Source organism: Poecilia reticulata, chromosome 5, assembly GCF_904066995.2.
Source record: "Poecilia reticulata chromosome 5, P_reticulata-male-v2, whole genome shotgun sequence".
Lineage (NCBI taxonomy): Eukaryota > Metazoa > Chordata > Actinopteri > Cyprinodontiformes > Poeciliidae > Poecilia > Poecilia reticulata.
In genome coordinates this window covers 22,668,809-22,692,311 of record NC_088834.1, presented here as the reverse complement: position 1 = coordinate 22,692,311, position 23,503 = coordinate 22,668,809, and the positions used below count along the sequence as shown (strand labels likewise).

At 35.4% G+C, this 23,503-nt stretch overlaps 1 protein-coding gene across 5 annotated transcripts in view; it reads right to left on the bottom strand.

The window, feature by feature from the left end:
* The window catches only part of chchd6b (coiled-coil-helix-coiled-coil-helix domain containing 6b), a 69,790-nt gene that overhangs the window by 19,789 nt on the left and 26,498 nt on the right, over positions 1-23,503 (bottom strand). For 2 of the 5 annotated variants that reach the window (XM_008409382.3, XM_008409383.3), the window contains 3 exons: positions 22,020-22,090; positions 9,968-10,103; positions 4,807-4,857 (listed from right to left, as the gene is read on the bottom strand). In XM_008409382.3, the coding sequence (XP_008407604.1) occupies positions 4,807-4,857; positions 9,968-10,103; positions 22,020-22,090 (258 nt within the window). Of the gene's footprint in view, positions 1-4,806; positions 4,858-8,570; positions 8,787-9,967; positions 10,104-22,019; positions 22,091-23,503 lie in introns of those variants that run through there. The other 3 variants (XM_081607291.1, XM_008409384.3, XM_008409385.3) reach the window with 2 other exon arrangements.

Here is a 23,503-nt window from a genome sequence, read left to right as displayed (position 1 = left end):
GTATTATAAAAATATTAATAACAGGAATATTATAGTCCACACAATGTAGTCTGCGTGTGGAGGAGAAGGCTGCTGAATAAATAGAGTGGCTGTTTTATCAGATCAGAGAAAGCAGGCAGTCCAAAGCTCACAGTGGGGCTCACCACCTGCTACTATTGATAGCTTTACACAGCCACACGTTTATTTTATTTCCTTTCTTCTTTTATGCAACTTATAAACAATTTTTTGAACTCAGCCTTTAACTCTTTATTGCTCTAAAAACTACTTTCTCTTTTATCATTTCCCTTTTATATGCACCTTAGTTGTTCTGGGACTAAGCATGCCTTCATTGATTGAATTTTCTCTTCAGAAACTACAAATGAAAAACAGCAAAACAATTGCTTACTTAAGTTTTATTTGAAAGTACAAAATATTCAATTGAAATATGAGTTGTTTTTCTTTTATATGGTAAAAAAAAAAGTATGAATGCAAAATTACACTTTGTTTCTTCGTGTTTATTGAAATGATAATCAATAAAGATAAATTAAAAATGTTCACGTAATTTTTTTCCCTAAAAGTTGTGCTTTAATAAATAGAAATTGACAACATATCAACAACAAGCTTTCTTCACACAGTGTCAAACTAAATTATTTGTGAGTCAGACCTTGAATGTTTTTGTAATTGGATGTTCTCATCTGAAACAAGCATTGAAAAAGAATAAACAAGTGGTTTTAAATATTAAAGAAAAATGAGAAATGTTTTTTGGGTGTTCAAAAATCGATGAGTAGAAATTTTTATTTTGTTTCACTTTATCGTCATGTTGACAGAAATGAAAACATGTAAACACTGACAAAGAGAAAGGAAAATTGCTCCTTTTCCCCTTTTTATTCCAAGACTGTCAATTAACCTACTGTCATGTGAAGAAGTTAGGACACCCTATAAGAGTCTGTGTGTTTTTCTAACTTATTAGGACACATGGACAAGAAATGTTAACTTAAATTAAAAAAAATCTTTTAAAATTACTAAACAAAAATAAATAAACAAAACTTCCTTTTGGCAAAGAATATCTTAGGACATAACTATATTTAATTCCAGGAGGCTCGGATTACACAGAGATGTATTGACATGGTTAAAAAGTAATTATTGAAGATGTTGAAGAAGGTTGACCCTAAAGGCTCGATCTTGATCTCACCGAGATGCTGTGGGGTGACATAAAGTGGACTGTACATGCAAGAAACCCATCAAACATCTAACAGCTGAAAGTGAAAAGCAGCCAGACGTTGCTTTTCGACGTTTGGCTGCTTTGACCATTGTCAGAGGCTGATGGATGGCTTTAGGAAGAGTAGTGAAGCTGTTTTAGCCAAAGGGCCAAACAATTGCTACTAAGGGGTAGGGTGTCTTATCTTCCTTTCCAGCTAGAAAATGCATATTTTGTTGTGCCTTTAAATCACTTCAAAGAACTGAATATTTATTGTGGTGTCTTAAAATTTTAAAATAGCAATTGTATAACTGCTAGGAGATCTTTTTTCTTTTTGTTTTTTTTTTCCTTTCAGCGTGTTGTCCCACATTTACACCTCAACAAAAATAGATATTTTTATTAGTTTGGATAAAGATAAGAATGAAAAAAAAAAGTTAAATATTTTATCACAAATGAGTCTGATGTTTAACACTCATCTCTACCATTTATGAGTGATGCAGCAAAGCATGTACTTAGGAGGCTCATGTTGAGGTACAAATGGTATTAGAATACAGAAAAATGTATCAATATTATTATTATTTTAAAGGATCTTTGGCACTAGTGACTTTTATTCATCACTAGCTGAAGTAGGAAAAGGGCAGAGAAAGAATGGGAAGGCATGCAGTAAATTGCCCGGGGACGAGAATCGAACCTAGGACAGCTGCGTAGAGGACTGAGGCCTCATCTCACGGTGAACCTGCTCTACCACTGAGTTGTGTGAGACACCAAAAATGACAGCTTCTTATTTATCTCTGAGAAGCTTTTGTTATTAAAAAATGTCAGGAAAACTAAATAAACTTTGAATTTCTGCTAACTGATGTTCCAGAAAAATAAAACTGTATTTAATGTATCATTCTTCATTTTAAAACAGATATATAACTTACTTTGCTTCTTTAAATATTCATTTCTGGGGAGAAATCCATTTATAAAGCATGAACCGTTCTACCATAACCCATCTCTCCCGGTCGCAGAATATCTTTCTATTCATCATGTGCATATTCCCTCATATCGTCCAACTATTCTCTATTTTCCTCTTACAGTTTTCCATCAACGCTCACATTAAAAAGCTTCCAGGAGCTTCCCTCTCTTTAGTTTTCCTTTCTTTCATCAGGCTCCATCCATTCCTCTGCTTTCATCCCAGCTACAAAGACTCGTTCCTCATTTTTTCCTTTTCCAAAAGAATTGCCATAATTTCTACATCTCCAATTAATTGTTTTTTTCTACCTGGAGAAACCATTAACAGGTTTAAACAGATTTGGATGTAATTTGTTGTGGAGGAAAAATATGTTTTCAAGTGCTTACACTCTTAAGTGGTTTTCAGCAGTAAATGGACTAAACCTTTAGTTAGAGATGCAATGTCACTTGAGACCTACTTAAGATGCTACTAGCAATGCACTGTTGTTGAACAAAAAAAAAAAAAAGAAAGTTAATTTGAGTTAAATGTAGCTGCTAGAGAAAATGTCAAATGAAACGTCTGAAAGTAGGCAGAATGGTACTTCACAAATACTCAAGATGCACATACACACACACAAACACTCACACCACATGGCACAACTAATGGAGGTGAGAATAAGAGGGAAAAAAAAGAGAGAAATGCAGCTCAAACACAGCAGGGTCTATCCACAAACCCACGCAGTCCAAACCAGTGTGTTCCTTTCCCCGCCACCCACAGACACTAGCTGCTTGAACAGACACTAGCAGCATTTCTTTAAATTATTTGCTTTCAGAAACAAAACCTCTGACAGCATCTCAAACGGAGATTTGATCAAAGAAGTTTCACTAAGAACGAAGACCACAATACCAACGTTAATGATCATAGCGGCATAACTAAACTTAATAGAGTTGCTTTTCTTGAACTATAAACCTGCTTGATATACTGTTGCTTTCTTTTAAAGCTGCAGCACTTTTATAAAAGAAGGCTCCAGTTAAAGGTCAATTTTAAATTGAAATGAATTGTTAAGCATTTTGCACATGATTTCCTTTTTTTCTTTTTCTTTTTGTTTTTTGCTTTGATCTGAGGTTTCCCAATGTTATTCAGTTAAAATTTCTGTTCAAGAACCATGATGAGAGCAGCATTGTGAGGATGTGTTCTTGCTTTCCTGCTCTGAGTGGTCATTAAAGGGTGGGAGGGAAGGGAGAGCTTAATGTATTTTCCAGCGCAATCAAGCAACTATGTTACCTTCAGTCTTTATGAAGATGGCGCATATGTCAAGAAACAAAATAAATTTGACTTTGCATCATAACCGTATCTGACGACTTGAAATTGGACTCAATGCTTCTCCACACCATACAAAGGATTTCTCAAATATACATGACAGTCAAAGGTACACACTGGGTACCAGTTTGATGAAGGACTGGCATTGTAACATAATAAGAAGCTCAAAAAAGTTGATTTTTATGAGCAGGGGCAGTGTCACAGTGACATTTTATCTCTTTCTGGAGAATTATGCTACTTCATCTGGAGACATTAATTTGACAAGCATCTTTAGTCAGAGACTTATTCAGATTAGTTGCAACAAAGACCACTATAGGAGATCCTTCTTACCATAGCCATTAGTATTTATAGCAAGTCCTTGAAAAAAACTTTTAACAGTTTGAGTTAATACATTTATAAATACAGCATGGGTTAAAGAGATTGAAGACTCGAAAAGCTTTGATGTACTCTGTTCAGCCTTTCTGTTATCTACTGAAAGTCTTTGTCTCTCTTGCAGCCTGAAGCTACTTCAGGCGCCTTGCCTTTGCAGGAAGTAGTTTCCTTTAAGCTAACATATTACACCTTTTGTGCTTCCTCTGACTTCATTTCTAAGCACCTCTTTGATACTGAAAGAAGCTAACTTTGAATTCTCCGACCTTAGTGACAACATCTACACCAAAGCAACCAGTTAACATTTTGTGCATTCACTGATCACATGAAAAAAAAAAAGGATTTCAGAGATTCCGACAGGACTGTTTTAGATGGTTGTGATTTACTGGATAGCAATAATATTCAGACTGTTGCTGATTTCAAGTAGATACTTCAGTTAAAAGCCAAAGTGGAAAGTGGAACAGCATTTTATTTAGGTCTAAAAACATCACCATATTTGTGTATATCACCCACAAATGCTGTTACTATGCTCAGCACATCTCTGTAATCAAGCCTGAAACTGAGTGGCACTTCACCTGATCCCTCAGGGGCAAACACAAAAACAAATACATCTGGCAGGAGTCCCACAGGTTCAGATAGGTCAAGTACTGTGAGAGGGGTGGTGCTGTAGAAGTGTTTTTCTTTGAAATAGTTAGCCTCTGCTGATGGCATGAAGTAGGACAGCAATGTACATGACCTGCACAGCAGTCTTAAAACATTGTGGAGTGGGACAAGAGGCCGAAGGCTATTTTGGATAACAGTTGTGTAGTAAATCACATATTCACATTATATGAACCAAAAATGTTATCATGTTTTTTTTTTGTTTTTTTTTACTGCAATAATGAAAAGGACAAAAACTTCAATTCAAAAATGCATCACAGCTCTTTTGGCTATATGTCGACTACTGCATGCAGCAAGAGCCCTGCAATCAACAATGAGTGCTCTAAAAATAAAACCTGAACATTACCAAACAGGCTGCTCCAGAAGACGAGTTACAGGAAGCTGTGCCACTGTACTGCTAAACAGTGAACAATTATTTTACTCAACCATATTTTAAAATACATCAATATTTATGACATCAAAACTTGAAACCGTTGAGTTAAGTTAGCAATCCTAAACAATTGTTCAGTTTTGGAAGTGTGCAAACATTGTTGAAATTTAGAATTATCACAATAAATGACTTTTATTAAGATACTCACCTCCAATAACAAACAATACTTACCCATCCTTAATTCACATAATTCAAGTCCGTGTTTACATGGACACATGCACAACATGTACATTGAGTATTATATTATAATGTATGAATTAATAGTAAGTAAGTAACGTTTTCACAAAAATGTGAAAAAGGATTTGTATATTTGCACGCCTCTATAAGCACAGGCAAATAGCAACAAAAAATACTCCCAATCAAATTTCAATGGGGACATAAAGAGTTTGTGGATGCAGTTACACCTATAAAAATGTGTGTGGTATGAGCAAAACCTTTAATAAATAAACACGAGAGTATATGTGTATGGGAGTTGTATTATTGTACCTGAGCTGCACAGTTAAGAGCAACCTGCGCAACTTGGGTGTCTTCATGGATGGAGCAATGTCGATGGAGCGGCACGTGACTCAACTTGTTAGGAATTGTTTTTTCCAAATTCGGAACATTTCAAAACTTCGTGAAATGGTAACTTATGGTGAGCTTGAGATGATTATTCATGCATTTGTCTCATCTAGACTGGATTATTGTAACAGTCTGTTTACATGTCTTAATAAGAGGGAGTTAATGCGTCTGCAGGTAGTACAAAACTCTGCTGCACGCCTGCTCACCTGCACCCACAGGAGGGAACATATTACTCCCATCCTCAAAAGCTTGCACTGGCTGCCTGTATCTTACAGGATGCACTATAAAATCCTGGTACTGACTTTTAGAGCTCTTCATGGACAGACGCCAGACTACATTAAGAACCTCATACAGCCTTATGTTTCAACTAGGAGCCTCAGGTCGTCGAATTTGAACTTGTTGACGGTTCCTCGGACCTTTTTTAAGACTCGTGGAGACAGATCTTTTAAAGCTGTGGCGCCTCGACTATGGAATGAGCTACCTTGCACCATTCGATCTCTACATTGCATAGACACTTTCAGGAAACAACTTAAGACCCACTTTTTTAATCTTGCTTTTTAGTGTACTACTGTGTTTTATTGTTTGTATGTTGTTTTTAATTTGTTTTATTTTTTATACTTTGTGCAGCACTTTGTGATCCTGGTCTGTGAAAAGTGCTATAGAAATAAAGCTTACTTACTTACTTACTTACTATTGATGCAAGTATTTGGCGAATGAAACCACAAACTTTGAAACAGAGGGCCTTGGTGCGTTGACCTTAATCTAGGCTATATAATTCACACAACAGTTTGCAAAGCTACAAGCAGAAACAAAAGGACCTTATGCATGACAACGGCCCGAGCAGAGACCCTGGCAGAAGATGGACAAGGGGACTGATAGATGAGAGAGGGTGAAAGGCCATACCCTGAACTGCCTCAACAGATGGTAAAGGGAAGAGTGTGTAAAAAAAGTGTATGCGTGAGCAGGCATGAATTATAAAACATAAAACAACTTCTGAGTGACATGTAAGGAAAGCTGCGCCACTGCAGATAGTGAAGTGGGGAGACTTCAAAAGGCAGCCAGAAAGAGGAAGATAGATATTCTAGTGATGTGGAGATCAAAACTTTGGAAGAAAAAAAAAGAGATAATTTGGCTGCTAGTTTTATTGGCAGAATGATTGACAAACATAGTTTGATGGACACTAAAGATGTATGGTAGAGTTTACACGAAGCCCATCTTAGTTGTAAGCACAGAGAAAAAAAACACTGAGGCAGATACAACCAGAAAATAGAACCAATCACGTATGAAAAAAGGATCATCATTCCTTACTACATGCAGGAGAAAAGACAAACTATATTCAAGAAGAGTGAGCCGTAATTAAAATATATTATGTAATTCTACAGAGAATAATTTAACAGAAAAAGTTAGTGTGTGTGTGTGTATATATATATATATATATATATATATATATATATATATATATATATATATATATATATAGAGAGAGAGAGAGAGAGAGAGAGATTTCTGACTCAGAAAAGTTTGAAATTTCAGACTTCTTCAGACTTTTTCAGAAGGAAACATGTTTTTGAACAATAATAATCTGTTGCTAAGAGATGACAGTGTTTTCTGGTACCACAAAGTGAAAATCAGATTTTTATTTTTGTATTGAATGTCTGTTTTTATTATATATTTAGAACCAATGACAAACATTTTCACTATTCTGCAAAATTCACCAAAGTGATAGTTCGAAAGAGAAGAAGAAATCATATGCTTTTTGAACAATAACAATCTGTTGCTTAGAAATGACTATGTTTACTGGTAAAGTGCCACGAAGTAAACATCTGATTTTTACAGAATTTACAGTTATTGCAGATGAGCAGTATAAGCAGTATTTCAAAAGAACTTATGTTTTATAAACAATAACATTACTTGTTATTAATTTAGTGTTAAAAAATGAGCATTTTTTCTGGTAACGAAGTGCCACGAAGTATGAATCAGATTTTTACTTTTGTATTGAATGGCTGTTTTATAATATATTTAACACCAATGACAAACATTTTAACTTTTCTGCAAAATTCACCAAATATAACTTACTAATTAACAAACCTTGTTAAGTAGTAAGTGATATTTCAAAAGAGAAGAAATCATATGCATTTTTGAACAATAACAATTTGTTGCTAAGAGATTAGCATGTTTTCTGGTAACAAAGTGCCATAAAGTAAACATCTGATCTTTACTTTTGCAAAATTTACCAACTGTAACTTTCTTGTGAATAAGCAGATAAGCAGTATTTCAAAAGAGCTTATGTTTAATAAGCAATAATATTACTTGTTATTAATTTGTTTTAATAGATGAGCATTTCTTTCTGGTAACAAACTGCCACAAAGAATAAATCAGACTTTACTTTTGTATTGATTGTCTGTTTTATAATATATTTTAAACCAATGACAAACATTTTCACTACTCTGCAAAATTCACCAGTAGTAAGTGATATTTCGAAAGAGCAGAAGAAGTCTTATGTTTTTTGAACAATAATAATCTGTTGCTAAGAGATGACCGTGTTTACTGGTAACCAATACCAGGAAATAAACATTGATTTCTACTTTGGCAAAATTTACCAACTGCACATTTCTTGTGTCTAAGCAGATAAGCAGTATTTCAAAGGAGCTTATGTATCATAAGCAATATTACTTGTTTTTAATTTGTGTTAATAGATGAGCAATTTTCTTTCTGGTAACGAACTGCCACGAAGTGAAAATCAGATTTTTACCTTTGTATTGAATGTCTGTTTTATAATATATTTACCACCAATGACGAAGAAAACATTATCACTTTTCTGCAAAATTCACCAACTGCACAATTCTTGACAAACATAATCACTTGGTCATTCCTCCTTTACGTGAATATCTGCATCAATGCTACTTTGAAACTTTGGAAAACCTTGGCATACTTTGACACAGGTAACAAACCTCACCCTGGGTACAATGATTAAAAATACTCTGCTCACATGAAAAGGAAAATGCAAAGAATTGTAATCTCTTTTTCTTTTCTATTTTTTTAAAGTTCCCTTCTGCTATAAAAAAAAACACTGAGGCTCGGTCAGACAATAACTGGAATGATGATATCTGATAATAGACTGGAAGGAGATAGTAACACTTTTAATGTGAAATCTTTCAGACTTACAGGTTTAAATCTTATTCCTAGAAACATTTATGAGTTGTTCAAAGTCTGAGACAGGGATGAAAAAAAAAAACTTCAAAAGTCTCAAAGGTCAACCTGAAAAGCCACCATCTTCGAAATAGTGGTGCAAGCCAGTCTTTAAAATGAAAGATTTAATCTCTGTTAGATTATCCCTATAAAGAAAGGGTAGACAGAGAAGATGTCAGCGATAAAATGTCAGGGTCAAGATTGTTTTCTACAAAGAAAAAGCCACAATGTGAACTTTAAAAAGGCATCAGCTTGGTATTCTGTGAATTTTAGGGAGATGGACAACCAAATGTTTAAGTTTTAACAACAAAAGTTAAACAAACTTTTATCCTGCACCATAACAAAGATAAGTAACATTTACTTAAGAAATATATACTGTTTTGTTACTTGGCAATGGCATATAATGACACTTTGGATAAAATATTATACGGAGAAATCTCACTTTTCAAGTCTTAACTTCTGGTTTTCATAATTTTACCCTTTACTATTTTCTTTACTTTCACTGTCATACTTTTGATTTTTTTTCTGTAGATATTTCATTTAGCCAGTTATTGTCATTTTTACCTAATTTTTCTAAGTATTTGACTCTGAATTAAATATGTGCTTGAAAAAAGAAAAAAAAAAAGCTTCCACTCTCAATTTATATTTCCCATAATTAAAAAAAAAAAAGTCTGGTGCAAGAATATAAAACGTTTCTTCCCCACAGAGCAGCATTCTACTGGTAATTACGCTTTTGAAACAATATAAAACCACTGATTGCTTTTATTCTGAGCCTTTGCTTTTATCGGCTGTTGGTACAGCCAAATTCATCAATTGTTGCTCTGAGCCTTTTATAACTTTGAAGCGGCAGAAAGACATTCTGCCATGGTAATAATGTGCAAATTACTCCATTCAGAATTGCTTTTTGATTGATAAATTGAGTAAATAAAACACTTTGTAGATAAGCCTTGAGTTTAAACACTCTTTGAAAAAGCAACAGCAAAGCGAAACGTCGTAAAAAGTGAATGCAAAACCCATTTTTGAACACTGGTAATGATGTAAACCCCCAAATAGAAAGCATATGTCGTTTCTGTATTCTCCAATTTGAGGTGTCAAAATATTCAACAAGGAAGATGCAAATACTTTGAAATTAAGTACTTTAAAATAAGACTTTGAGGTTCTTTGACTTTTTGCTGTCATCTTCCACTGTCAGCAATAAAAGCAGGTTACTTCAAAATCTCATTAGCTTGCAGCTAAGCTGAAAGTAAATATGGTGCCCTGAAAAGAAAACTCCCCATTTTTCTGTATTTGCTCTTACACCTACATGCAGACTGCAGCCATGACTTACCTTCTTCCCTTGCTGAACACAGTTCATGTACTGCTGAGCCAGTCTGGAGCAGTGCAGTGTCTGCTTTGGGTTTTCTTTATAGCATTGAAGCACTTTGGACTGCAGCTCAGTGCACATGGTTGCAATGTAACGGGGCCTAGAAGAGGAGCAAAAAAAGAAGGGTCATTACTCTGTAAAATAAAAACTTGGATGTCTGTAATAATGCAGTGATGTGTAAATCAGATTTTCCTTTATACACTGATAAACTTAGAAGTCCCACTGCAGTACTAACACAAAAAACAGCAAATAATTGCTGATCAGTACTTTATGCTAGTAATTTGTTGACACATATTAATTGTTATATCTTATCTTGAAAAACCGGGGACATTTTTAAACCATAACTTTGTTTCTCATTTGCCTTGGTAAAATCTTGGACATTATGTGTTGCTTCTCTTCTATTCAAGTGCAGAAATATGCTATTTATGCCTTGGAAAGAGCCATTATTTGAATAACAATACTTCAAGAAATTAATTTTATTGCTGTATGATAAAGTAAGGTTATTATGGAAGATGTTTTGAAAGGTGCAAGGGAGTGCTGCTGAACCATTTCTGTTTTGACTTTTCGAAACCCTTTAAATATGTAATTTTCATGCAGGTCTGATGCGTCCACCAAGTTTCGTGAGTTTTTGTATATGTTTAGAGCTCCAAAGAGCCAATACATTTGATAGAAGAAAAATAAAACCAGTACAGATACAATAGGTCTTTGCAGAGCTTCGCTGCTCAGGTTTAATAATATCCTTAATAAAGAAGTGTTATCTCACACTGAAAATTTTGGAAAAATGAAACTTTTCATTAAAGTCAATTTATGCAGTGAGGGAAAAAAATACAACTGTACGTGTTGAGCTTCTTAGAAATGGGAGTGACAGTACTACCAGCAACTTCTGGCTCATATCAATGAATATTAATTAGTAGCAAAAGAAAACAGACAAAAAATAAATTGCTCCAAAATGAGACTGTTTGTAGTTTGTTTTAGTTAAAGTTGAACAAGCCAAGATAGCTTCAAAAGCAGGCTCAGTCTGTAGAGACAGATGAATTATGCATCAAGCAAAGAGCTTAGTAGTCAATGTCAAACTTTCTTTTTTTGGTTATCTGACTCGCACATTGAGTTCGTGTACAGCAACAAAAGCACGCAATTCAAACCACACCTACGAACACATTCAGGCACATCCACTCTGGCTCAGACCTTCACGCGGGTACTGAATGCTAATCCTACAAGAGTGTAATCCTTGATTGCTCTGTTGCTTGTGGTAATTTACCTGCTGTTGTGACAGAATTTGCAAGTGGAAGGATATGGACAAATATATTCATACATACGTAGCCGATGCACAGAAACACAAAGCAGATAGCAACCCTTTGAATTTGTTTGCTTTTACAACAACTCACTTCAGCTAAACAAATCATTGCTTTTTTCTAATGCCACAAACAAAAATGACAAAGCATGAATATTTGACTCAATTAAATTCACTTGTTATGCCCTTTAATTTAATAAACATTAAAGCAATTTAATTTAGAAATATCAAAAACATCTGCACCTAACTGTCGCAAAAGCTATTGACATTTTGTAAATAAATAAATAAAATAAAAATAAAATCCAGCTTTTCAGTAAGTTGCTGAATATATTAGGTAGGGTAAGACACTACTTATAAACATAAATAAAACGCATAATGTAGCAATTACAGAAACTCACTCTGAAGCTTGCTTGATCTGTTTTATCAAACTTTCTTCTAATTAAAAAGTAGTAGTGCCTAACTGCCATAGAGAGACAGGTGAAGATGGAAATCAGACCTGACATAACATGCTTGATTTCTCATCAAGAAGCTGCCATCAGTATTTGTGAAGACACATGAAATTCTGCTGTCCAATACATTTTTATGTATAACTAACAAGCCATTTCAACATGGACATTTCTAAAATATATATATATATATATATATATATATATATATATATATATATATATAAAATAAATAAATAAATAAGCATATTCTGAATCTTACCGAACAGAACTGCAAGTTCACTGAGCTTAAGCTTAGCTAAACGTAGCCTTTTTCCTCATCTTGGAACAGTAAATATCCACCTTAAATGATATTTAAGGTGGATATTTACTAACAATATAATATAATACTATATAATATAATCTCCAATTACAGACAGCACATTTATTCATTCTTCCATTCATGATAGAGTTGCACATTTATGAGTTACAATCATAAAGTAAATGTGTGCATTTGAATGCAATGTCTGGTAGGTTAAACTATTTCAAGTGCATTAAAACTCTATCATAAATGTGGTGCCCTGCATGCAGACTGCAGCCATGCAGTCTGCATGTTGATTTAAACATTTAAAATGTTTAAATCAACATTTAAAAAAAATGTTGATTAGTCTATTTCAACATATTTCCCTCTGTTTCATGCACATTTCAGACAGAGACTAAACAGATCCATGTGTAGACAGATCCATGTGGGTAAATACACAAAGCCATTGCAATATTCAGCAACATTATATCATGCACTTCCTGTTCCTGATATTGATAACTTGTTTCCCATTTCATCTGTTTTAAAGTAAGTTTTCAGAGAAAGGACTGCTATATTATACAAATCCTAGGAAAGGGAAAAAAGGGAAGGTATGTGAAGTATATTTTTAAAAAATACAACATTTCTTGCGTTTACTGACTTTTATTTATTTGCCGTTTTTATAAACAGCATGTAAGCCATGCTTCTGTTGAAAATATGTTATATGAGCAATTGTGAAATAAAATGGGGCTGGCAGTGTTGACTTTTTTTCCCTTTCGAATTTCTCTGCGCACCTTCTATAGGAGACAGGTTGTCAGGTACAGAGACATCCTTTTCAGAAGGAACCATTTCTTGTAGTGTATGCAGAATGCAGTTTTGCTCTCCCTTTAAAAATCCGAGGACATCTGCTGAGAAGTTCTGCATAAAGAAAAAATATCTTCCACTAAAATCTAGATTTACTTTACTGCATTACTTGTGCTACACAAGCATGAATCACTTTTTCTAGGTGCATCTACATATTAACGTACAGACCTCTGCTGCTATATTTATTGATGACAATCTGAATGGTCCTCCTGATTTTTTTGGTTTAAACACTTTTTTTTTCTTTCAAAGCAAAGATCTGTGATACTTACATATATACAAATGGTGCTTCTGGTGGTAGAAAAGTCCGTACTTGTTGGTATCAGCAAAATAAAACACATGTTGAAGTTTCTAGAGTAGGCATCTACAGATCTGACTCAAGTTTGGCTCAGGATCCCAATCCTTGCATTTTTAAATGGCTGGTATCAGAGAAAATGAATGCACTAAACAAAATCAGCTGATACTCTGATCTCTACGTTTTACCTTAGTCGCATCGTTAAAGTCATAAACTGTAAACACTGCCAACTGCCATAAGGGATCTTAGTGAAACACTCCAAGTGCTTTTGCTTTCTTGTCTGTAGTTTGACATCATCTTGTAACAAATAAATGCTGTCAATACTGTCTTTAGTAAGTGATCCTGCAAGCCTCTCACACCACCACTCATCAGTAGACAAAGCAGAGGACACTTATTCCACTCTGTGCCCATATTGCAAATAAATCACATCATTGCACAGCTGAGTCATGCTATTGATCGATGCTCGCTGGTCACGCTAGCTATTCTAACTAGTGACGCACTCCTGGGCCGGGTTGTGTGTCTAAGTTAGATCATTTGATACCTGAACTTGGGGATGTGACGAAGCTGTACCAAATTTTACCACTGTAACCAACAAGAAAATTCAACTACTTGGGTATTGTTTGACCAAAGGAGGCCAGCACTGAGATTTAGGTAAAATCTTGCAGAACTAAATTAATTTAATGTCAAAATTCCAACAGAAACATGTAGACAAAACCCTAAATAAGCTATTTAGAGACTTTATCAGTATAAAAAAAGTGTAGGTCATATATCATCACCTTCCTAAAGTAATGGCCTAAATCACTACCTCTTTCTTTCAGAAACATGTTTTAGGCAAAAATATCACTTTGGGCAGGAAATTACTTTGGCCATTATTTTAGGAAGGTGACATTATGTTTACAATACAAACTCCTCTGACATTTCTGGCATAGGAATTTCATAACACACACAGATCAAACAAAACATAAAACACACCTAAAGCAACACTTTTTGGGCGTAAATTTTATTGAGAAATATATATTTAATAAACTATTTGATTTCTGTATCACCATCTAAAGCCAAGATAAATTCTAGATGAAAGCACGGCCACTGCTTAACCTGTTGCCACAGTGTTGCATAAACCAATGGTGAATTTAAATGTTCCACCACAGGATTTTTCAGGCTGCATACAAAGAGCAAGAATTGTAGAGGGAATGAATTAGAGTTTAATTCGATAAGGAGGCACATGTTTCATCATGTCAAATGAAGAACTGAAGATGACCACTTGACATTCACACACACACACACTCATGCACAAGTCTCTATGCTTGCACACACACCAACACCCAGTCAACACTCGGAGCTGTCCTCGTACCATGCCAGAAAGCAATTACGGATTCATGCCTCCTTCACATATGAATGAGCTCAGAGGTTCCTTCCTTTACTTACAAATACACAACAAATATGCACACCCAGTGTGCACGTCAGTGTTATCTGTGCTTAACAAATCCACAGTATGCGTGTGTGCGTGTGTGCTCGCATGCGAGAAGCTGTGCATACAAATAAGACTGTGAGAGAAATTTCTCTGCACTGGTGTGTCTATTGTGCAGTCTTGGTATGTGTGGGTGCTAGCGTGTGCAGTGGAGGGTAAAGCGACAGGATTAAACAAATCAGAGGTAGAGGGAATATTCATGAAGAGGGAAGTGAATGCAACCTATGAGAGAGAAAGAAACCGAATGTGACAGTGATGAATTAAATGATGAATAACCCTTCCAGTTTGCATGGACAAACAGTAGTCCATGGCAACCATTGGTCTATGATTTACCTTTTCCTCATTATAAGGTGCAACGCCACTAGGTGCGCTGGAGGCACTCAAACATTTCTCCATGTTAACCTATCAAGACAGGAAGTCAGGTTACTGGCTGATGCCTTCAGGATCTGTCCTGCACATTGATAATTGATGATAGTTTCCAACATTTCTAACATGCTGGTCACAAATATGCAGTAATATAATTCTTAATAGTGCTGTAATAGCCAAGCGTGAACTCTGAAACGATACCAGTCAGTTCTTCATATCATCCATAAACCAGTCATATCTATTTCCTGGCCAAAGATGCAGCATGGCTAGGTTAAAAAATAAAACACAAATGTGTGACCTAAAGGTTGCATTCAAGCTTTCTCTGTTTGATTTGCTTTAATCAAACTCTAGTTCAGTTGTCTAGAAGTCCGGTTCATTTGAGGGGATGTGAATGTGTGATCAAATGCTGGTGCAGACCAAAAAAGACTAGTCATAATTTAATTGTTGATATCTGAATTATATGTTTTCAGATACCCTGTAATTAAATGTAGATATCAAAGCTTCCATACTAATTAATGGTAAATCTGACATAATTTATATTAGTCATAATGTAGTTAGAGATATCTGAAACAGGTATTTTGTCTAGTCAAAATATAATTAGAGATATCTTAATTTACTAATACGTCTGGACATAAACTAAATATATGTAAATTTGGTTAAACTAATTTTATGTTAAAACAGCATGCCACAGAGATAGCATCTTATTTTTTGTGTGTGGAGAATTGAAGGTGCTTGTTGCTAGAGGTTGATTTGCACCCCTGGGTATTGACCATCAGCGAAGTCTGGTGCTCCAAAAAAATAAAAAATTGCTTCTGAAGACAAAAAATCTTTTACCCCCTCATAAAAATTAGAATTAGGACCAAAAACTGTTTCTCCAGGCTTCTGAGAATCCATAAGTTCCTAATGGTTCTCAGATTTTACTAGTATCAACTTGATACTAATATTTTGAAAGCTAATTTCTTAGTATAAATTCTCCATTTCTTTTCTTAATTCGTGTGTAATTTATTTAGAGTTAATAAGATGCTGATTACCTTTGAACTGATTCAAAAACTCGTATTTAAATCCACTGAAAGTTTTTACTTAAAACAAGTATGGTTCAAACGAGAAAGTCAAGAATTTTGCCCTTCAGACTAATTTGTCAAAGACTATGAGAAGTGTTGATTTTGACAGATTGTGATACTTTGTGGCTTACTGAACTTCTTCTCATTGAATAGATATCAAGCATGCTAATGAAATCCATTCATTCTGGATAAAAAGGGGATATAATCTCTGATACATAGATGAGGGATTAGCAGTGTTCCTCTAGATACAGAGATTACATTGTGTTGAAATCAATTACTTGTGTCCAAATTTAACGTTTAGATTCTTTTGAATACTTGATGTTTGCCTTTGCAACTTGACAACATGTCTGTGTTCTGAATTACTCCCTAAGAATTCACGATAACAGCAACAATAGCCTCAAGGTATTAATCCAAACTCGGGAGAAGAAAAAAACAGTAATTCTTTTTTCTATTTAACACAAGAAACTTTCTGATAGCAGGAGTGTTTTAATAATGGAATCTGAAGCAGAAAATTGCCTTTGCTAATCTGCACCAACTGCCTTGTTTGACTGAAATAAAAGGTGAGCTCTTATTAGAAAAACATTAGTCGACCCAGCTAGTTTGATTGCTAACTTTTGCAGCAAAAAGAAGCGAAACAACATCCAAATTGCTTTCTGAAAAGTGACAGTCGGCAAAGATGCATGAAGAGTTGAGGGGGAAAGATTAGGATGGAATCGTAAGTTTCTCATTATTTTTTTGTCTCACCTTGGTGATGTGTGGTGTGTGGCTTTTTATGAAGAGAGCTCAAGCTCTTGGTTTTTGCAGGGCATGACATGAGGGAATTAAGTAATAATAAGAAAAAGAAAAGATCGAATGGGCGTAGCATTTTATTATTCTCCATGTCTGAGGGGGCACTGTTTGTGTTTGCGTGTGTACCGGGGGATGCTTATTAATGACGAGGATTTTGGTTGCCTTAAACTAGCAGCTGTGGCATTCTTCTTTACTTTTTAATAATACACTGAATGAAAAGGAAGCGAAGAGAGGATCAAAGATGTCATGGTTGGGGTGAGATCAAAAGAAACGACAGAGCAGGCATCTTCTATTGTAAGAGGCTTTGTGAAGCTTTTATGAAAATGCTATGAGCATAACATAGTTCAGCTCACACTAATCTTACTTACCAATCACGCAATATCAGAAACACAGAACATTTCTACAAAGTATTATTTGGTAGTCATGGGAAAGATTTATCCAACCTTTGCCAAGTTATGGCACAAACTTAAATCCCAAGTTCATATACTGCAACATTACATCCCTAAATTTTATCTCAGCTCTGCAGAAACACAGTTCAATCTCGAATGGGAATAACATCCAGGAGCAGTGGAAGTCATGTGCTGCAGATAGACAGAGCTCTGCTTCTATCTTTCTACGCTGACACATGAAATGCTAAAAACAGATGGAGTTGATTGATAAAAATTTGCACTCAGTTAGCCAGACTGATTGATCCCTACCAGTCTCGTTTTGTGGGGACAGAGGAAAAGGAAGATTTTATAGGATAAAGGCAGTGTTTCATTAAAACAGGTGACAAGCGAGAACAAGATAAGGGGTCCGTGTGTTCATGGGATTGTGTGTGACGCCTCATCGCTGATAACTGCTCAATCAAAAAAACTTGTGGTTGAACGACTCACTCAAGTTGGAAAGGATAAGGACCTTCTATCAGTGTTCATCTTCAGCTTTGCGATGTCAGACAGTTTTTCGGTTTCTCCATTTAGCTTTTTATTTAAACAGTTTTACTGTTTTTTAAAAAAAGTTAGCATTTCAAGCTTATGGATCAAAATATGTTTAGTTGAAAATCCCAAAACAATACTGAGAGAAAATAAAATACAAAATGCAATAACCTTAGACATTGTCTTTTTAAAGATGTTTTGTATTACACACAACTTTAATGTATTTTCTACATTGATGGTGTAACGTAATAGTCCCCTCCCCCCATTTTGCTCACTAGTTCAATTATCGTTAATATGTTTTTGTTTATCTTTATGTTATACTGCAACTTACAAAGAACTTTGGGTAAAATTGTAGCTCAAAAGTAAATCTTAAATGTGCTTGATTTAATTTAATCAACCAGATACCACCTGCTGTACTTTCATATAATGGTCAAATACAATGTTATGAATTTTCCAGGGTTAGTAATATATTTGTCAGGTTTTGACTGAACTCTGAACTGCCTGGGCTGTTTGCATGTTTACTAGCAAAGACTTAAAAATTAAATCAAAACTCAGAAGGACAGAAAAACAGAAATGAAGAACTAAAAGTGGCGACATGCATAGCAGAGAGTAACCTGTACCTCTTATTCAAGTATTCACCTCTACAATAGTAGAGGTGCAGAGATTCAGATGAGACAGTGGGCTTTAAACTACCAGGCTACACAGTCACCATTTGGGATGAATCCTCACACAGACACCTGAGGTTCACTTAGATTCTGCCCTAGAGTAACAAGGTTCTTTAAGAGGATTAATAGATTTCAAGATCTTAAGGTAAGCCCTGCCCAAATGTTGTGCTTTCTTTGCAGTCAGGTGCTATTTATGGAATATGGGTTGCATGGACACCCCAAGGCAAAACTCTTCTAAACTCCTTATAGCAAGTAAACCATGCAATATGTCTCCATATGAAGGCAATATTTTGATATGGAATCACATGAACTGCAGGCAAGGAGAGGAAGTAACCTGTGGGCTCCAATATATGTATTCTGAGTTGTTGAAGCACCTGAGGTGCTTCAAGAACTCACTAAAGCTTTGCCATACATTTTGGCCAAATATGTGGCTTTTGGCTTCATCGGGCAATGTCTTAGTTTGTGCAAGGGGAATTGTTAACAGATGTCTTGGTAAGTTGCTGATCCATGCAATCACAAATACACAAAGGATGAGAAAGAAGAACAACAAAATATAAACAGACTGGATTCCCCCTCACCCCAACTAATAATATTTTCTTCCAATTTTGAATTCAGAGATTGCCTGTGGATCAGAATCTGACAGTTATTTTAGGCTTAACTGGGCCTTACCAAAGATAGAGTGAGTAAAAAAACATATTAAAAAAGACAGAATATCGACATGTAGAGGTTTAGTTGCCAAGAAAGAGTGAAGAATTCCATTAATTTTTTTTGTCATTTTAGCTAAATAGCATAATGTGTACTGCTCCAATACTCCCCTGAACAGTTGGTAAATAGAATAATTACTGGCTGGTCAGTGTAGTGTGAAATGACAGCATGACCACTCCACAATGAAACACTGCCCTAATGCTGACAGAACATGATGAGCACATGACTGTCTGAATACAAAATGTCCCTCAGTGTCTGGCAGAGATGGAAAAGGGAAATTGGGAGTGAATTTTTTGTGTGCACAGTATAAAAATAATAGCAGCACACCGAGGCCAAACTAAACGCCTTCCTTCAGCAAACTTGTGCTGCAGTGATCTTTTAACCTCGTCCATGCAACTACAGAAAATAGCAAATCTTTACAAATGTAATCATTTGGACAACATTTGAGGATTGCATTGTGTGGACCTGAATTGAATGTGTATGGTACTAGAAGATGTCAGTGTGGCGGATGAGGTCATCGTCCATCAGACAGCACTTACCATAAACTTTTTAAAGATTTCCGCTGTAACCCACAGTGTCTTGCATAAGTATTTATACTCCTTGAACTTTGTATTTTTTATAATTACAACAATAAATCTGACTGTATAAAATTAGTAATAATGCATTTTAAACCAATACAGTAGTGAACGTGACAGTGAAGTGCACAAATATGGCCTTCATTTATGGAAAGGCATGCAAAGTTTTGCTTAAGGTATGCTGCAAGCTAAGTATGGGATACAGCAAACATTTGCTGCTTTTGTGACGAAACACCACAATAAATATTTCAGCTCACATGCAAAAAAAAAAATTATTATTATTATTTGTGCCATAAAATAGAATAGTGTATCATCATCCCCACCAATAACCTTTTTGGAGCCTGCTTTGGTTCCATGATCTAGCTATATACTTTCTCCCTCACAATCAAACGAGAAGTCCTGACAAGTAATGAAGGGTTGAAGTCAAACAACCAGTATTACATTCCTGATCTACCTGGGTTTGGGGTTGTAGAATGGCAGTGAGTTAATGAAAGGATGCAAAGCAAAAAAAAACGCTCCAGCAGTGGCACAAAGTTGCGAGTGTGCAGAGAGCAGATGATCACAGCAACACCTGATCCTTCAGTGCCATTTCATCAGAGAAATATATAGGGCAGCAGAACTTGATGCAGCTGATATAAGAATGGTTTGCAACATCTTTGCTTGTATTTAAAGCTCTGAACGAATTAAAGAGCTTACATGTGGAACAACACAGAGCTTAGCTAGGTAAAAGCTGTATTGTTGACATGGACTGACTTTGGTTTCCTGTTCCTTGCTTCGTGCTCTGAAAGCCCACATGCCCAGTAATTTTGGAAGATGAGCTTGTAGCAGTTGGAAACAACAAAGTCATCCATATCGCAGGATTCGTGAATTTAAATTTGTGTTTTAAATTTGAATAAATTTAAAACACAATTTAAAAGAAGCATTATACTGCTTCTAGTGGTGGCAGCATAATTCTGTGGGGATTTTTATGTTCAGCAAAGCCTGTGGAAAAGGTCACAGTTTATGGGAAGGTGGATGGAGCTAAATGCAGGGCAATCCGAGAAGAAAACCTGTTATGACTGCAAACGCCTTCAGTCTGCGGCAGATTTTAACATTCAGCCGGAGTTATGATGGGAGTGATTCCGATCAGGGGTCTTTAGATCCAGGCTTTTAGGTAAGTCTTGTGAAATTTGGAGAATTAAAATAAAATGTGTAGACATGTGCTAATGAATGCCCAGAAGAAAACTGAATACATTCTGACTAAATGATAAAAAGCAACGAGAATTGGTGTTATGAAGCAGAATTAATTAGCGAGTCCCACACACTCTGACAGCGTCAGCATGACAGTAGGTACGTGTTGAATAAAACTGGTATGCTTTCTTATAACAGGTGAGGGTTTTCTCGCAGGAGCATCATGTCCTTCATGCAAAATCAGAATATGTTTACAGTACTTTTGCGCTTTTGAAACAGTGCCATCAGCCTAAATAGCAGTTTTAGGCATGCTTTGTCAATACAACAGGGAAATTAATTTACTAAAGCATTGGTTTAATCAAAATAGTCTCATAGAAAGATACAACTGGGAGACAACCTTAAATAATTCATTCCAAGGCCCATAACTAAAGCTCAAATAAGGCACATTCTGATAGCAACTTAATTTTTTTCTTGTGAGATCTTATGCTGAGATATCCTGTCTCATCCTTACACTGAAGCATGCCTGTTTTTTGAATTCCAGTACAAATATTCCATATTATGTTTCACATCAAAGAAATTTAATTTTTTTAAATAAATTTAGCCAACACCAAAATAGATGTCACAGTTTTAAAGACCAATTTCATGTGTAATATCTGTTTAAGAACTGTTTTGACACTTCACTAAAATTTTACTACATATTCAAGCATGGGGAAAAAAAAGTAATTGTCCATGTCAATTTGACATCTCAGCCACAATACAAAGTAGAAGAAATGAGGGGTGATAATAGTAAATTATCACCCAGTCTCACAACTGAGTAAAACTGTTTAACAAGCAGCTTGAGGCTGGAAAGTTCACATTAGCAGACCTATAATATTGCAAATAGCCGCCACACTCTGTTGTCTGACTCTTGTTAAATTGTTGTTTTCTCATTGATGGTTTTCGTTCCACTTCAACACAATAAAATTTTTATCCGTTGGATTTGCAAACAAATAGAGACTAAATTAAAATCCCAAATAAAGTACACTTCAACGTACGCTGCATAAACTGATTTAGTACTACAGACTGAAAATGTAATGAGGCAGTGAGGATGAAACATAATTACAAATGGAACAGCTCAAATATTTAGTGTTTACCGTATCCGCTCTCCAGTTTTAGCTGCAGCCTCAAAGTACTCTTCAGCTGTCTGCTTGTAGTTCTGAAGGTTCTGCGGGGAAAACCACAAAGATTAAAATGTGAGAAATTATTTTAAAACGCCTAAGAGTTCAAAATATATAGTATATTCAGAGTATAAAGTAGGCTGCTCATTCAGGCTTCTTTTAATTCAAGAAACTGTTTCTGCGGTTTTAACATAATTCTGATTTGAAGTTGCATCATCATTACGCATAAAAACATGACTGTCAAAATTTTCTATTCAAGTTTAATGAATCAAAGCTTCACAACTTGAATATTTACGCAGTGTTACTACAGCTGCAACTACTTTTTCTGCTTTAATTTATGCATTAATAGGCCAGAAGTGATGAGCAAAATGCAGAAAGCACCACGGAAATGTCACATTCCATAAATTAGTGACCTTTGGATTTTACAGCCTGCTTACAAATCTGAATATTGACGCTCCGGTGGTACTCCATAATGTTTGATTTCATGCAAGAAACTCTGGCATTTAAATAGCAATTACAACCCAGACGCAGCTTTTACCTGCTGGGCAAAGTCAGATATAGCAGACGTTTACCTGAATAGTCAAGTGGTCACAGTGTTAAGCACACTGCATTATGGAGAATAAAGCAGATAGCATAAAAAAAAGTGTACCATTTGATATCTAAAAATAAATTCTATGTTAGCTGCACATGAGGATCACCTTAAAGGCTTGGTGTCAAAATATGTGAAAAGGTTTGTCCAAAAAAACAACAACCTCCAAACATGAACTTAATCTCTTTTTTGCCACCCTCTCATACACATTCACCGCAGTAATCACCATTTTAAACCAATAACCGCAGCTCTCGAGCTTTTACTTAATAACTCCCTATATTCCCAATAGATGAGGTGATAGGAGAGGAAGATAATTGAAGTGACTGTGCAGGGAAGAGATGGGATCAAACACAAACCTCCCCCACAATCCCTAGCCCTCTACTCCTTCAGTGCCCGCAAGTCATTTTCATATCTCATTATTTTAGGCTCATCTACAGACAAGGCTTGCCCCGGTTTGAATGCCCGACGTCGGAAAAGACTCAACATATTCTCACAGGCATTTTTTTTTACCTAATCTGTTCAACTTCTATTCTTTGTGATGTAGTAATCTGACCCTGTATCATTTTCTTTCTTACTCATTAAGGCTTTATGGCAGAAGTTATCCCTCTGAAATGGAGCACATTTCAGATCAACAACTGTCTCTCCAGAATGCTATACTGTACTGACTTTTTACAACTGACTTTGGTTAATAAAGGTACAAGTGAATATGAATGAATAAACTACAATCCTGTATCACAATAGTTAAACCTCTTTAATAAAATGAATATCTATTTTCTTAAATTAGAAGGTCTAATAATTATCTTAATAACCTAAGTACGATAAACTAATCGAGTTTCATAGGTCAAAACAGAATGGAGTAAGAAATGAAACA